Source organism: Macrobrachium rosenbergii, chromosome 13 (assembly GCF_040412425.1).
Source record: "Macrobrachium rosenbergii isolate ZJJX-2024 chromosome 13, ASM4041242v1, whole genome shotgun sequence".
NCBI lineage: Eukaryota > Metazoa > Arthropoda > Malacostraca > Decapoda > Palaemonidae > Macrobrachium > Macrobrachium rosenbergii.
The window spans coordinates 20,325,549-20,344,030 of NC_089753.1; the positions used below are offsets into that span (position 1 = coordinate 20,325,549).

At 33.5% G+C, this 18,482-nt stretch overlaps 1 protein-coding gene across 2 annotated transcripts in view; it reads left to right on the forward strand.

Moving 5' to 3' along the window:
- The window catches only part of LOC136844965 (SH3 domain-containing protein 19-like), a 54,016-nt gene that overhangs the window by 28,315 nt on the left and 7,219 nt on the right, over positions 1-18,482 (forward strand). For both annotated transcript variants that reach the window (XM_067114411.1, XM_067114412.1), the window contains 4 exons: positions 3,141-4,025; positions 7,884-7,958; positions 11,659-11,757; positions 12,441-12,629. In XM_067114411.1, coding sequence (XP_066970512.1) covers positions 3,141-4,025; positions 7,884-7,958; positions 11,659-11,757; positions 12,441-12,629 — 1,248 coding nt within the window. The remainder of the gene's footprint in view (positions 1-3,140; positions 4,026-7,883; positions 7,959-11,658; positions 11,758-12,440; positions 12,630-18,482) is intronic.

The following is an 18,482-nucleotide window of genomic DNA, read 5'->3' on the forward strand; positions in this document are numbered from 1 at the left end:
CGAACAACCAGTCAAGGAGGCAAGCAGCAGGAGATTATATAACTTGACATTTGGATTTGGAGCTTCAGTGGAAACTGAACTGCTATCATTTTTATGCCAATATGGCAACATGCGCTTAGCTAATGTAAAATCTGTTGTTATAACAGGCAGTATACAATGAGCAAGCGTCCTTTCGAATGTATAAAACTTGTAAATATGCAAAATTATTTGATTGCACAATATATTTTTAATAGCAGTTGTTATAAGCATTTTATAACTGCCAGCCTATGTAATAGGAAACAGTACTACAGACTCAAATCATTGCTTAGGTTTCTTACAGTTTCTTAGAATTATTACATCCTCTTCATACTACCAGTGTCGGACATACATGTTTCAGTTACATCTTTTTCTTCATGAATTTTTCTTTAATTGATAAAAGTCATTATGTCGTCAATAAAATTGTGAATAATAATATACAGCTGACTTGGTCAGAACTCTCAAAATTCCTTTCTATTCTGAATTTTGCATTCTTGTTATTGTCTTTCTTTCATGCTCACCTCAATAATTACTTTCCTAATATTGCTTGTTTTATGAAATTAAGTAGAAATCACATAAGAATATGGCAGGTTAGACCTGTATTCCACTGGACAGGGAGAGTAATATTGCAGTAGCTCTAAAATTCTGGCGGAAGAACCATTAGAGAACTGGCTGTTGAAAAAACTTGGCAGTATTTTATGGAAACCATCTGTATATCGCTGTTGATTTAAATAAAAATGAAATCAATGTATGTATCTTAAGTGAACTAATGAATTTTAAATGGTCAAAAACAGGAAAAATTCAATATACCCGTTATTTAAGGAAAATTCAAACATCATTTTCCTACATATCTACCATCAACTCTATACACTTTTCAAGGAGCTGTTTCACCTCTGCAACCCTTCTTTGTAGAAATTTAGGGAAAATGTTTGCAATCAAAGAAAAGGACTCTCTTAATTGATTTAAATAAAAATGATGTATCATCAATGTATGTATCTTAAGTGAACCTAATGAATCAGCATTCTAAATACATTTCCAGTTTTCCCAGTGATACTGGGTAACCATTGCTTTGATTGAATTTTTACTTCTGGGTCTGTTGATGGATCCAAGTTTCATCTCCATTTCAGTCAAAAAGATTTGTTCTAAAACTGAGTTTCTGCAACGCTTTTTTGTTCAAACCAAGATTTTCATTTAAAATTGAAAATTCATGGGGAGATCCCAGTTTCATTTTATTGATAGTAATACGATCTTCATCCACTAGATTCTGCACCAAAACAATTCTTTCATTTTAATGGTCTTTCCTCTCTTGGTTGTCTTTGAGGTCCCTCCGACCATCCTTAAAATGCTTTATCCAATTAAACAACTTAGATGGTTTAAACTTGTTGCAAAGCTTCTTAATAATTTTTTCTGGTTTATTTTGAACTTGATGTTAGTCTCATCTCAAAATTTTTATTTTTCCATGGGCTCAAGAAGTTACTTTTCTGGGCAGGCTTAACACCACGGTAAGAGGAAGAAAATCTATATGGAGCTACATCACAGATAATTGTTTACCAAGTTTTGGGTTGTTTTCATTTCGTGGTAAATACATCATTCAACAATTTTCTGGAATGTAGTTTTCAGTGATTGAAAGGAGTACCCTATTTCTAAGAGTTCTGGAAATGAGTTTCTGCCTTTGTTCACATTCAGAATAAATAAAACACTATTTGTGACTTTAGTTTCAAGATTCTATATTAAGGAAGGCTGGTGTACTTTTATATTTCTAAAAGATTCAGGATCAGTATGGTATTCAACTAGATGAATTTTTGGTAAGTGACACACACACACACACACAAAATGAGAAAGACAAATTTCTGGTAGGTGACATACACACAAAATGAGAAACTCACTCAAGCTACCTGCGAGGAGGTAGAAAACAGAAAAACAGACAGGCTACCAACCCAACCAGGAATAACTGTCGAAATTATTTCTTTGCCGTGTTGATAAAGCTTTAGGTAAATGAATGTTTGGTGAGAACTGAAATAAGAGATTTCATGAGCGCTCTCATATGGAAAAGAATGATAGCTGTTCCATGCATTTGAAAACTGAAAGAAGACATAGTCATAACCATCTATTCTTTTAATGTGGTCACCAAGTGGAATATGTGAAAAGGCTTTTGTGTTTGATTTATATTGTGTGATTGGCTTAACATTCTAAAGACACTTTTGGCATTTCACATACCTTTTTGAGTAGGGACTCCAGGTGCATTGCAAAACTAGTGTTTTCTGAGTGTTGCGACAGTTGAGTAATTCAGTCTTACCTAATCTTCGTAATGTTTTTAATGATCCAACCCTTTTAAGTTTTAATGTTTTGGGAACCAACAGTAGGTATCTAATACTCTGGAGTATGTACTTGTATGGTTCTTTTATACTGACTGTGCCTAACATATTTTCGTTTAGCTTGCATATAAGTCATGTTAAATGTGAGAGGGAAATGGCTGGAAAGGAGTTTTATTGTATTAAGCAGGTAAATTGAAAGAATTTGTTTGGAAACGAGTGTTTTTCTAATTTTAAAGTAATATGACTTGTATGTCTAAATTTGCTCTTGTAAATGTTAAATATTTCACACAAGCGCTGTGCTGGATAATTCTTACTTTAACTGTGAACTTAAAACACAATAGTTGCAAATATATGACTGGTAAGTCTCTCTCTCTCTCTTGTTATGATTTAATTATTCATTTTGTATTGTTTTGTAATAGTTATTGCTTTGATATTAAATTCCATCAAATGGGAATGTTCTGAGTTGCATGATTTAATCTCAGTTGCTGTTGGTTTTGAATTGCTTTCTGTTTATTTTAGCAGTAATTTACTGTATGAATCCTTAAGTGCAGTATTTTGAATTGAAGTATACACTGTACTGTGTTGGTGTGTGTTGATGAGTATATTTATTCGTACAGTGTAAAGTTTCTTAATACTGTATTAGAGTAGCTAAGGGCCATTAAGTGTTGGAAAGAACTTGAAGAGCTAGCTTTATTGCTGACTGTAGTTTACCTAACTTAAGAAACTGCTAAAATATTTTTCAACTTTAGTTGGTTTAACTTGTTCAATTCAAAGGTACTAATAATAAGCACCCTTTCATTTATTGTTTAGAAAGGACACCCTCACCAAGAATTGAATGGAACATCAAACAGACACAGTGTAGTAGGAGGTATTGTAGGGAAACTCAGAGGCCCTCCTCCCGCTCGCCCTCGTCCAGCAAGTACCCATTCATCCTTATCAGCTCCGAGTACTCCTGCTACAGAGGCATCACTAATTGACTTCTCCTCTCCCCCTGGGTCCCCAACGACCAGGTCTGGTAGTGATGGACTAAGTGTTAATAGCTTTGGAAGTGAATCGTCTTCAGGTAACCAAAGTTCAGGGTTTGATGACAGTTTTGATCCTTTTGGCTCCATTATGGAAAACAGTGCCTTCTCTGGGGGCAAGGAAGTTGGTGGTTCTTCGTTCTTTACAGGAACCTCATCAAGTAGAAGTTGTACCACAATACCAGCTAAAGAGGTTGGAGTATCTTCTTTCTTCACCGGAGGCTTTGGAAGTCAGCCATTGCAAAAGGCATCAATTTTAGATGATGACCAAGACCCCTTTGAAATGCTTGCAAGAAGAACAGAGATGGCTTCCATACAGAGTAAGGCAAACTCTGCACCTACAGTAGAAGCTCCAAAACATGGAAGTCCTGGGACTCTTCCACACCCTTCTGCTCAACCAGTAGCTCAGATTCTAAGCAATAATAAACCAAAAACAAAGCAGAGTTTCAAGCCAACAATCATTCGAACAAAAGCACCTGTAACAAGTTCCCAGGTTGAGAGTGCTGGTGGTACAAGTGCTCCAAAAGATGAGCTAAAAAGCATTGATTGGAGCAGTGGGTCAAAAACATCATCTAATGCAGCTTTTGGCACTGGGTGGGGGGACACAAACATTATCGATCAAACAATTCCAGAAGAACCTCCACCGCCTCTGCCACCAAGACCTGAAACGGAGGTTAGTTGTATTTCTGTCTTTTGCCTAGTGTTTGCTGAAGAATCAATATTTCTTTTTACCAATATAATGCTTTTTTTCAGTTACTATGTGAAGATACTGTGTGACAGTCTTCAGTCATACAAGCTGCATTTTAGCAAAATTGGAAGATGCTTTTTGTTTTTTATTAGGGCTGAGCTAATTGGATGAAAGTAAAGCAGTATGCCTTTGCATTTATTTCCATTATCTTTACACGTATGTACTAAACGAAAGCCAATTTCAGGCTATTAACATTATGACTGTATGGAGAAGTATAACCAGCAGTATTATTAATGTAATTTTTCTGCAAGAAATAATACTGGACTAAATTTTCTAACTATTTCATTGAAGTATTTAAATATAAATCTATAAGCCCAAAGTGTAAAATATTTTCTGTACATGAAAAACTTTTTCTTAGCTACAGCTGCAGCAGAATGCTCTATTTATATTTTACTTGAGCTTTTGTATAATACTCTACCCAGTCAGTCAATTATTTGCTTACGTTTGAAGTCTTGTATGTTCAAAGATACTCAGTCTTTTTTTTACATACTTTTATTTTAACTTGACTTCTGCATGTGTCTGTCTGTCTGGGTCAAAACTTTTAATTTAATTTTCGACCTGTTCCTTTTGTCCGATGGACTTGAAATTTTGCATTGTTACTCAATCCTGGTGACAGTACAACCTTACATGATCATTAGGTCAGCAGTGACCTCTAGTGACCCTACAATGACCTCTCCCAGTATCTCAGGATTTGTATGAAACTTCAGATTTTTCACACCTTTGACTCGGTAGAATAGATTAATAACTCCACAGATTTTTCAAACCTTCATTGTCTTGACAGGATATCGTGTTCAATTTTGTTAGCTACAATCATAAATCGGTTAAAATTTCTGTCAAAACTAAAAAGTATAAAAATAAAAAATATGCAAAATTTTTTTTTAAACATGCTTTTATTAAAATGCACTGAAAAGTACAACAAAATTTTTTTTGAGGCACACCAGGATTTTCATAAAATTAATCATGTCTACAAAAATAAAAGCGTGGGCACCAAACATGGAAGGAAATGATAAAAGAAATAAAAAAATACTTTTCTTTTCTTGTAGCATTTCCTTCCATGTTTGCCACCCATGCTTTTATTTTTGTAGACATGATTACTTTTAAGAAAATCCTGGTGTGCCTCAAAAAATTATTTTATACTTTTCAGTGCATTTTAATACAACAGTCACCTGCCTCATATTCTGTGAGTTTGCATTGCTGTTAACCACTAACAGCTGTCAAGAAGATTCCAGCACTTTCATCTCTGTATGGACATCAGTTTTCTGAATCTTTCTAGCATTTATTTTTTCCATTAGCTAATTCATTTATTCCATCTTTTCACTTTTCACTTAGCTATAGATGATTGAAGTTTATCTCTAACACATTAGCTGACACTTTCACTCACTGATGTGAATGTCAGGAAGTTAGGCTTTTTAGTATAGCTGCTGGGAGTAGTTATATATTTTTTCATTTGTCCCAAGAGGTTTGCTTTTCTTGCAGGTGTTATCTTGTGAATTTTCCAGTGTTCATTCAAGGTTTTGTAAACACAATTCCCCTCTTTCTCAGGTTTGTTACTGGTTTCTTAGTGCTTGCTGCTAATCATCCAAGTAGGTCAAAAATATGTAAGCACTAGGAGGTATAAGTGCAGTGGAGTCATATCTATGCAACATATTCACATTTCCTCTTTTTTTTTTTTTTGTCTTCTGTCAAAATATACATGGTTGGTGTTAAGCTGCTAGAGGTGTTGCTTATCAAAACATAAGGCATATGGGAAGGCAATGATTGATGACCTTAGCGATGAGGTACTGTGCATTCACATGTTTTCCATCCTACCTGTGCGAGTCAATTGACTTTTCTTGCCCATATGTGATGTAATAACTGATGAGATTATGGATGAGCTTTTTCCTTTATATATTTTTTTTTTTTGTTTTTCTTAGCTGTATTTGCTCTCTTTGGCCTTATAGACATTGAAACTTGCTAGGGTATTGAGCAACTCTTACCTCCTACCAAAACTAAAATTAGTGTGTTCTCTCCTCTCAGTTACATGAATCTTGTAGCCTCATTTTCAAACTACACTAAATATGAGGTAGGTGATTAATGCATTCCTGTGGGTTCAGGAGGCACATTACACTAGTAGAATTACCACACTTCTGTTTGTTAGACAAAACAGAGTGTAGGAACATTTGAATTTGCTAATGGAGCCATATATATGTAATTGATGGGTCTGTATGAAAAAACTAGTTATGTTTTATAGAAACTGTAATACACTAGATGTTTTATGCAGGTGTAGCAAACATATGTATAGATATGATAAAGTTATGCTGGAGGCTGTTAGTAGTGGCTATTAACAGCTACTATTAGCAGATAATGCTTTTAATTTTCTTTCTAAAAGTATAGAACCTGCTAACATCTCAGTAACAGCATATCTTATTACTACAATTTAAATGGTGGTGCTTTTCATATATGTTATTTCATGTTACTGGCTTGTCCACCATTTATGGGTCAATTTCATCAATAATTAAGAAGGATAGTTGTTCCGCTGCAGCAAAGCATCCACTGTACTTGTGTTTTTCTTGAGGTTGTAAATTTTGTTTGTCGCGAGGCCTGCCTTAGTTTGCTTGTTAATAGTGAGATGTTCATTCTCCATCTCTGAATACTGTACTGTATTGTTCAGTTTTCACCACATGCAGCATTGCTGCCAACAGTTTGCCTTGTATGTCACACCATTGACTGAAGTAAAGGGTCTCTGCAGTATGCCATCAGCCTCCAGTTACAGTAATACTTTCTCCAGTGTTGTTAATTTGTCCCAAAACTCAACAAACAAAAAATGACTGAAATTGATAAATCCTTTAAAAAAAACCACCCAGACACCTTATTAACCCCTAAAAGCAACCCCATAACATCACTAATATAATAAGTCATTCGATAATTTAACATTTTTACTGACTTTTTAATAAATTTATTCATTTTGATTGTAAAACAAGTAAAAAAAAAATTACATGTGCTATACTTGATGGGTGCAATAATACCTATGCATGCACACGTTTTAATACACTACCAAGAACCAGCACAGGTATGCAGCTGAATGGTAGAACTGTCGCTGAAAGTGATGTAAACAAAACAATATTTTAAATATTTAAGGTATTAAGTTATTTTATATTGATGATTTATATATTAAAACATTTTTAGATAAGATTTTTCACTTTATTATTTTTATTGCTGCAGTACAGTACAGCCGAATATCATGTAAATGGACAATATGTGTACTTTTAATATTTTTAAGGTTTGATGATTTTACATATAATTTTTATAATCATGTTTAACATTTTTTCAATGTGACTTTGCACTTTGCAATCGATTTTTGCATTTTTTTTTTGTAGTGGTTGATGCCTTTTGATTTTTGTATTTATATGACTTAGTAATGTTTGATGTTGACCAATGTACAGTTGCATAAAGTAGTATATTTCAATTTTCATTTTTCTACTTCATTTTGAACTAAATCTCAATAAAGTAAAAATGGTAGAAGATGAAATGACATAACTGGAGGTATTATTTTGCTTCATGTTTTATTTTATGCAAATTTCCTTAACTTAGCATTCTCCAGTTTAAATCCTACAATCAAACCCTTGGATACATTCTTAATATGAATTAGTGAGGATGCTTAGAATTGTTGGAACAGATTCGACGACACAATCTTGTGGAACCAGGACAGAATTGCAGTGCTTTTACAGTATACTTTTTCTTATATTAATATAAATTTTGTAGAAACATGTTTCAGTGACTAAATGTAGACAACTTACCTTTCAGGATGATGACCAAGATAGACCATATGGCGTAGCAGAATATGATTATAATGGTGATAAAGATGATCTAGATTTCAAGGTAAGCAGCACTCAAATAAGTGAGTCAATTATGTGTATATGTTTGTGCAGGTAATTTAAAAAAAAAATGAATGTCAGGGCAAAATTTTTTACTTGATGTAGGAGCAAGAGCCCATTCCAGCACAAGGCTGGTTTAATCTAAAAACAATTTTTGTCTTAAAAGGGTTAACAGTATGTTCTACATAGTCATGAATGGTGATTTTTTATTTAAATGCAGTCTTACCTCTGTGAAACAAAAAAAATATACAGCACACAAAACAAGTTGTAATTTGCTTATATACTTGTGTATCATGCTATCATTAAAATTTTGTTCAAAAACATAATTTCATCATACAGTGCAAGTTGTATTTTTGGTAAATTATGCTAGGATAAGCTTTTTATGCCTGTCTTAGTTGTGGTAGGTACCATTGTAATGCATATAATATGTGATTTAGTTTTAAAATTAATAGGCCTAGAAGCAAAAGTACATTCTGTTGAATGTGAATCTTCATACATTAATCAGGCTTACCAACCTTGTGACTTGTCTGAGAATTCACTGGCATAAACAACAGCAAGTACTGACATAAACAATCAAATCGAGAAACAGCCGTTTGCCTATGTCAGTTACAGTAACTAACACATGTTTATTAGGGTTGTTGATTTTGTTAAAAATGCCTCAATTTTCAGTGGTGACTTCCATAAATAAAGATAGAGGAAAGTGTTTTGAAAGTATGCCACTAAATTAACATTTTTGCTGTGGCCGAAGAAATGAATACTGTAATTTGCATGCCACAAAACATTTTGGAAGAGGCAAAAGCAATATCCAATACTGGTGAAATCACACCTTTACTTTTTTTAATTTACTGCATTTATAAACCAAGTAAGTTGCATTTGTTCCTACACATATACAGACCGGAGGTCTTTACATATGGGATTTACTTTCAGCGCAAGCTGGAACCGGCTGTTAAACTTAAAACAAGGTGATTATTGGTAGTTGGCTACCGACGGACAGGGGAGGAAGATCTGCCATCCAGTTGGTACGCATTCACTTTATCTTTTGGCCGTGGTCTGAGACAGACGTGCCCCTTCTGCTGCCTGTCGGTCAACTTAATTATTAATTTTCTTTTTGTTTTTTGAGTATAATTGTTGTTTTGAGATATTTTGGAAATACTGCAACTTTACATGTCCACTCTTTTTACATTTTGCTTTATTCGCTCCTTCTTGCTGCACAGTTGTTCCTACACAGTTATGTTGTGCAGTTATCATCATCTCGTTTTAACCTTATGAATATTTCAATTTGATATTCTCTCTAACTTGTTTTGCCTTTTGATATACTGTAATGCAAACCCAACTCTTGTCTTAGCCTTGGTGTTTGTTCTTTTACTCTGTTATATCTTTTGTCTCTTACGTTTCCAAGGGGAGGAGCCGCTCGCTTCCAACTGTTCTATTTTTAGACGCCTTCCCAACCTAGTTTTATCGAACATCCTTGTTCTACATCTTTTCTCTGTTTGTTCTGAAATGTTTTATCTCTGAAACAAGCTGTTTTTAGTTTGACTATGCTATTACTTGGAATGTTGTAATATTTTAGTCTTTCAGATGTTGTTGAGATCAAGAGACTTGAGATGGAAGAAGGTTCTCTTGCTACAGTGTGGTGGTGTCATAACGCATAGTATGAGAGCTCTGCTAGAGTTTATCAGTTTTGGCCAATTGTCTCCAAGACCAGTAGCTGTTCCTTTCTACGGTTCTTGCTTCGTCTTAGGGGGTGGATTCCTATGCTCCCTCCCCCTCCTTTTGTTCCTGTTCTGGAGGATGATGAATTCCCGGGACAGCTTTCATTGATGATTTTCATCGCCGCCTTTGTTTTCTTTGTTGTCGTATGCTGTATTGCAGTCTTTCCAATTTATTCTTTCCTTGGAAAGTTACACAGTATCATGTGGTCACGACAGACCACATTCACCCCCCGCTTTTACCTTCAGGATGTTGCCCATGGATCCTTGGGCTTTTTGTTTTCTTTTTTTTATTATTTTTTTTCCTTTCCCTTGTTGTCTGTTGTGGCTGCTCAACAGTCATGTAGCTCACCCGGCATCCTTGGGGACAGGTGTAATTTCGCTTAAGGTGTATGGCTGCAAAAGAAAGGGTGTGTGTAGGACTGGCCTCCTACCTTTCTCTTTTATACCCTTCCTCTCCCAGTGGACAGAGGTACGGTTTGCAAGCCATCACGTGCTGGACGGGCATGCATTCAGGTGTTCTAGGTGACTGAGTATCCTATCTATAATCTAGCTCATTTGAATTAATTGATGCAAGCCCTACCCTCTCTCTAGCAAGGGGAGAGAGGGACTGACAATGAAGAAACCTGATGGTTATCTTCAGCTTTATTGTTCCCAACAATATGGGTTCATCCTAGCCTTTCTTTGAATCAGTGATGATATATCCCATTAATTCAAAAGGCCCAGAAGTCTGGCAGTTGGACACTACACATGTTCAACAGATCAGAGGTTGGGTCTCCTTCCTTTGCTCTTACATGACCAGGAAGAGAGACTCCAAGTGAGAAGTACCAGTCAGTTCAGAGATTTGCCCAGAATCCTCCCACCAAGAAGTAAGTCTCCCATATGTAAAGACCGAAGGTTTTTATACGTGTGGGAGCAAATGAAAAATTTTTAGTTTGTATTTTTCCTAACATACAAACCTGAGGTCTTTACATAAATGGCCTACCTCTACTGCCCCTCAGTCTGTTATCTGGGCCAAAAGGCAAAGTGAATGTGCACCGACTAGATGGAGGTCTTCCTCCCCTGCTGTCAGTAGCCAACTACCAATAATCACTTTGTTTTAAGTTTAACAGACAGTTGGTTCTAGCTGTGCTGAAAGTAGATCCCATAAGTAAAGACATCAGGTTTGAATGCTAGGAAAAATAAAAATTACTCTAAAAATTTGTCATTTTTAAACCTGGCTTTGATAATTTACACAAAAGACAAATCTCCAAACTGTGTTTCATGTAGCAACTAATGGCTGTGATGATTTTGGTAAACATTACCAGAATGCAAATGGTGCCTGATCACTATGTTCATAAATTATATGATAATAATATGACAATAATGCATGAAATATAATTGCATACTGTATGTAAAACAACAGTTTTATTAAAATTATCATTGCATATTCTTACAATACAACTGTATTATTTGACTTTTGGAAATATATATCTGTCAATGTAATAACCTAACCAGGGCCAATAGTTTCTCTCTCTCTCTCTCTCTCTCTCTCTCTCTCTCTCTCTCTCTCTCTCTCTCACACACACACACACACACACACATGTGCATGTTTAAAGAAAAAAAAGCAGCAGGTTTTTAGGTTTTTACTGAAAACGAAAGCCAGAAAAGTTTGAAGTGCCAGAAAACATTGAAAGGTGCCAGATGAGAATTCAACAGTGTGCACATAAAGTGGTTTAAGCTGTGATGTAGCAAAGGTGTAAACATTTCCGGGGAGATGAGTAAGGAGCAGGTCCGAATTTTCATAAGGAACTAAACCTAACGAATGACTGATTATTCATAAGCTTTGTTGTATTTTTTGTAACAGCAGTATATACGTGGATTGAGGTGGCAAGATTTTGTTTACATAGTGGATTTTAGGGATGATTTCTGTCATTCAGCATTTTCTGTGGTGCCCAGTTAAAAAGGTCAGACTGCTGATTTATTCATAGTGGAATTTTCCATTTTCTGTTTCAGATGGGTGATGCCATACAGTTACTGTATCGAGTGAATGAAGAGTGGCTTTGTGGACGTTGTGGGCTTAAGGAGGGCATGTTTCCAGAGTCTTTTATAAAAGTAAGATAACTACCTGGACATTTTCCTCATTAAAACAATACTGAATTTTTGATAGTTTATTCTCTTGCAAATTAAGTTAAGGAAATTTTGTTTTGAATTATAATCAAACACAATTATAAAGGGTCTTTGATTAGATTAAAATTGCATTACTGGTATGATAAAAAAGTTTGTAGTTCACCTTTTTTCTCTACAATATTTGAAAATATTTACATAGTAATGTTTTAACAAATTATTAGAATTTATTATAGCTGGCTATTTTGCTAGTAGTTTTGGATGTTGGTCAGTAATTTTATTTATTAAACATACCTGAATTTGTTGCAGCTGGATCTTTTAACTTCAGACTTTTTCTTATAAAGTATTGAGTTTTCTGATAGATATGGAAATGTACAGTAATTGCTTTGTCACAACTATGGAAGCTGTAATGATATATTTTACAGAGCTAATAACACTACCACAGCTCCTCTGTACTTTATAATTTTGTAACCCAGAGCATTAGAGTATTGAGTCTGTAATTAATAAGAAACCAGTGTTGAACTGGTTTAACCATTTGGTAATATTAATTTAATTTTAATGAGGAGCATTGTCTCATTGTCTGATCTTGATTGTTAACTTACACTCAGCCCCATTTACAAACCTTAGTGTCGAACATCAAGAATGTTAAAGTGAATTTTCTTTGCCTGCAGATTGTTGTACCTCTTGCTGGTGAAAGTGTCCCATCAATTTCGTCCAGCATCTCAGCACCTTTGGATTCTGTAGGTACCCTATCTACCTCAAGTTGGTCACCGACGCCATCCAATGAAGTTTCTGATGGAACTATGGTCACAGCTTTATATACGTTTCAAGCAGAAACTGTGGGAGATCTGACTATACATGTAAGTTTTTTAAATAAATTCATAATGAAAGTTGTAGATGGCATATTTGCATTGGAGACGGTACTAGAGGTTCTGTGCAATGCCTTCAATCTGCAGCTGCACTGTTTTCAGGCAGCTTGAAATAATTAGTACAGTAATAATTTTTGTTTCTTTCTCTTTTTATAGGTTATTCTCTCTCTCTCTCTCTCTCTCTCTCTCTCTCTCTCTCTCTCTCTCTCTCTCTCTCTCTCTCTCTATCCAAGTATTATACATGGGTACTAACCTGACTTCCCTCTGTATTTTTTTTTTTCTCTAGAGAGTAAAAGAAAATGTTTGATTTATATAACTTGCCAAGTTTTTGTTGTCAATTTAAAAGATGCACAACTAGAAGCAACATTCCTTAGTTGTACATTACCACTAATTACAGAAAAATACAGAAAAACTTAAGATTCTAAGACTGCTGTTTGGGAATCATTTGGTGTGTTTAATGGCTAGGTTTGGCTCCACTGTGGCTGTTTGATATTCTGAATTTGTTTGGCAAATAACAATGTAGGAATATGTTATTTAAAAATTAACTGGTTGCCATTACAGTAAATGTATTTGTAAATTTTAGAGTAATGACTTTGAGAGGTGCAATATTGATGCCGTCGTCTTTTGATTTTAGTATACTTTCTGTACTGTACTTTACCACATGATGGTTCTACTAGGTGCACTGTTGCCTTATGTATTAATTACATTGACTTTGATTTGTAAAGAAAATATAAAAATAAATTTACAATAAAATTACCAATAATAAATTAACTTTAAAATACTAAAATATTGTACTGACCATAACTATATTAAATTTAATGATAAAACTTGTAGAGAAAAAAATAGGTAACCATATGGGTACTAACTACACCTGTAACATTGCTATTTTATATTTATATCTTATGAATCTAAATTCATGGAAAATATTCCCTTGGGAGTAGACTTAGATTTAAAAATACGTTTAAATAAATAGATGATCTCTTATCATTGGATAACAGATATATTATTTGTTGCTACTTCGATATATCCCAGAATACAGTACTGAAAGTTTCTGATAGGACCCTTATAAAACTGGATCCTTTTCAGATATTGATATTAAAATTATTAATAAATTTCTGACTAAAGTTTATAATAAAAGAAGAGAGGACAGCTTTTTTTACTTGAATACTTAATATGACTAATGAAGTCATAGGTTTGCATCTCTTTAGATTTACAGATACAGTATTTGTATGAATGTTGAAGTTTTTTCAGTTATCATCTATATTTTAATAAATTAATTTATGATAAATTCCCGACAAGGGTGCTTAAGAAGCTAATAAGTAAATATGAATGTAAGAAGTTTCATACCATCTAAAAATATTTAAGGTTGTCAGATTAATTTCTCTAATATCTAGAAAAAAAAAATTCCCCTTCTCTTCCATATCTGCCATAATGCCATAAGAAGTATGTTTGCACCATCATACCAGAATCTTGTTTTCGTTGGCTTACACTTTTTTTATTTATTTATTTTTTTTTTGATGATGTGACATTAATGACTGCCCCTTCAGACACTGAATATAATGTTAAGAGTGTTTTTTTAAAACTTTTGATTCTCGACACAGGCTCTAGTTGCTGCTCTCTCCCTCTGTAAGATTTTTCTGGGCATAAGAAGGTAGTTTCATCACATGATGTTTATATGTTTATACCCAGCCAGCTACTAGTGCTGTAAACTGCCTTTATTATTCCAGAAATATGCCTCATTACTATTATTACAACTTTGTTATTATTATTAGTATTTTGTCTGTCAGGAGCTGGTCTTTTGTGCCCCTGCATTTCCTTCTGCAGCCTTTCTGTTGGTGGGGGATGGTGTTTGTATCCTCTATTATTATTATTATTATTATTATTATTATTATTATTATTATTATTATTATTATTATTATTATTATTATTATTATTATTATTATTATTATCATCTTACTGTTCATCTAGTACTGACAATAATGGTTTGTTTGTAATTGGGAAAAAAAAGCAACCAGCTACTTTTTGACAGAATGCATATTGCTTTCTTATAAGCAATACAGTGTTATTGAGGAATGGAAGAATATGGAGATTGCATAACAGAAGAATAATAATAATAATAATTACAAGTACTGTAATAATAGATGGTAGAATGTATAACATGCCTTAATTACATGGGAAAAAGCCAAAATAACACTTGAATGGCAGGAAATGCAGTCAAAGTTCACCCAAAATTCCAGTAGCCTTAGTTACCAATGTAAAAAATGTTGAATTTATGATCTCTAGTGCAAACCAAATTGTTCTGTCACTTAACATAACCTTTCAGGTTCCATCACCTGCAATGAATCTACTTTAATTGGAGACCAAAATGAAAATTTAAGTTTTAAAATGAAATGACTGATCATGGGGGTTAATTGTATATATCAGGATACAAACTTTATCCTGGTGTTCTCAATATAGTAAGTAAATATGATAGTGGTAGTTAATTCTGTATATAATTTTTTAGTACCGCTACCCATTTTGACTCATTGAGTAATAGAAGTCGACACAATGATGTATGATACAAGAATTGTATATGTATACATGCACCTCTTGTATGTTTATGCTGTCCATCGTCTTTAATTTTACTTTAGTTCATTTATATACGCTGTATAAGATGTGTCGATTAGTGATGGTTATTTACTATGAAAAAATGGATTTTAAACCACTACCTGGTCCAGAGTCCAGGTGAACATGCACTGTTGGTGGCTTGTATGTTGTTCGTACACGGAACAAACCCGGATCTCAACATTAGGATAAATCTTCTGGCGCCAGCTGGAAACTGTTGGTCATTTTTTATTTGTATGTACTTAAGCTGATTTTATTCAGTTAATAATTTTATTAAGTTATCTTCGTTGGAATTACTCAACCTCTTGACTTTTTGGTTGATGTAACCCTTTTCTATGAATTACTTATGCACTTGATTTGATTAAAATTAATTTCTCTACAAATATATATATATATAGTAAACCCCCGTATTCACAGGGGATGTGTACTGCAAACCCCTGCAAATACTTAAAACCCCTCTAAAAGCACTTAGAACTGCCTATTTTGATAGTGTAAACACAGGAAAAACCCTCTAAAAATGCTTATACCTGAGTATTTTAATAGTTTTATCACAAAAAGTGCATTTAGTCATGAAAATGATATGAAAATACAGTAACCAGTGAATATTTCTCAGTGAAATACACCGCAAATGGGTGAATTTTCCGTGAATAATGGGTAGATACGTTCCACAGAGAAATCCGCGAATACGTGAGTCCGTGAATCATGAGAACGCAAATACGGGGGTTTACTGTATACATATATACTGTATATACATGTACATATATACATATGTATGTACACATGTACATATATACATATGTATGTACACGAAGTGTAAGACCAAAAAATTTACCTCACTTCAGCCAGACACTTGAAGCCTCATAACAAAAATATTAAGACTGAATACTCTAAAGGTACAGTGATCCCTCAAGACTCGCTTAACACTTGAAAATTCAATCTAAATTTATCAAGTTATGGGTGAGGTAACAAGTGATAAGCTATAAACAGCTAGGGGAAAAAGGGCATCACTCCAACAGATACTATACAGTAATTGTTTCCCTGGTTCTGTTTCACCTAGATAAGTCTCAGGTGAACAAACAGATATATCACTTACCTTGTACACACACAAATATCTCTGATCACTGGTGGTCAAAATGAAACACTGTGCTTTTAAAAATTTTAAACAGACAAATTTATTTCTAAGTTCAAAAGTTATAAGCAGAGTTCACAATCTCAAAAAAGATTCACTATTACTTGACAACAGTGTAAGATTTACATATTTCTTAACCAAAATTAAGTCACAAAACTTTAATTTATCATGAAATCACTTTAATCAAGTAAAATTCAAACCATTAACTTTCACTCAAGTTTTAGATATAAATCTGAACATCTGCAATTAGCCCAAATGTTCACTAATATATTATTAAATTAAATGGGAATCAATACAGGTACTCACTGAAATCTCAACAATAACTCTGCACTGAAATCTCAGTAATGCAAATTAACACCAACAAAACTCTAAGTAACCACCAACACAAATCTTTTGGTAATATTGTGAAATTATAAACATTTCAACTTGTGTGAGTAATATGAAACACAAACACATAAGAATGAAATGTGCAAAAAAATGGAAATATACCAACAGCAATTTCACTAAGACAAAATATGATCAAAGATTATATCACTCTCAAAAGATTACCTTCATTTAAAAAAAAAGGCTAAACTCACGTCTTTCTAAAACTTACTCAAAGAAGTCACAATTATTTGTACTTAGTAAAATATAGTTAGCAGCAAGACACATTAGAATTCATTATAAGAGATATTATCCACCTCTTATCAAAATAATAATTCTCTATCACAATAACAGTACAAAATATATCAAGTAAGAATCTTACTTCTTTAACAGAAAATAGTAAAACACATTTTCGTAATGCTTGCACAATATAAATACCTTAGATCATTCTTACAAAATGTATACACTTCATGGGTGAATTCAACAAAACTTATGTTTTTTGTGGAAGGAGGATAACCAATGCTTTATATACCCTTAGACACAGTACTGAACCAGAGACAGAGAAAGAGAGAGAGAGAGAGAGAACTGCTATCTTTCAATTCCCCAAGGCAACTCCTGGCTCTCTCTGATTTCCCTTTGTATATATATATGATGGGTCCTAAAGGGTTACTAACTAGTCCCTTCAGTCTTTGAATAACAGATTTCTCCTTCCACCTCTCAGTATACATGATACATAAAGTATACATACAGGTATACATGTACAGTATACATTCAGGACTGGAGCTTTAAGCACCTTATCCCAAGATTGACAGCATCTGTTACACTTAAAACACCTGTGTACACAGAGAAAAGTATTTTGCTACCGATTTGAGTCGGCTGTCAACGTGTCAACTTCATCTCTCTCACTTCCTCATTCTCCTCACTCAGGTTATGGAAAACATAATAGGCATAGAGAAAGATAATAATTATGGAATAAACATATACGAAAATGATGTAATAAGAATTCTGGCTGATAACTGTCACTTCGTCACAAGTGACACTTGATTTTTGCCTTCCCCCAAACACTTGTGTCAGTAAGATATGGCTAAGTGATAAGAATCCTAACCTTTCTCTCTACCCGGTATGTTACGAATTCGATTTCATAACACACTGTATTCATTTTAATATGCTGCACAATATATTAAACAAATGAGAAAAAAAACATATTTCAGAATCACATGGTACACAATTTATCTGTAAAAAAGACATCTCAAAATCAAGACATCAAATCAAAACATACACATAATCATAGACATCAAATCAAAACATACACATAATCTACATATTATAATAATATATATATATATATATATATATATATATATATATATACATACATACATACATACATATATATATATATATATATATATATATATATATATATATATATATATATATATATATATATATATATATATATATATATATATATATATATATATATATATATATATATATACATACATACATACATACATACATACATACATACATACATATATATACTGTATATATATATATATACATATGTATATATACATTACATATACATATATAAAATCTTTATGCTATGAATCATCACCACCACCACCTTCAACACTTGATACAAAGGGAGTCTGTGAAATACCACCATTGATGTCTTTCCTGTGCTTCGTTTTCCACAGATATCTAGCCTTCCTTCTCATAGTTAGCTTCCAAGAAGCTTT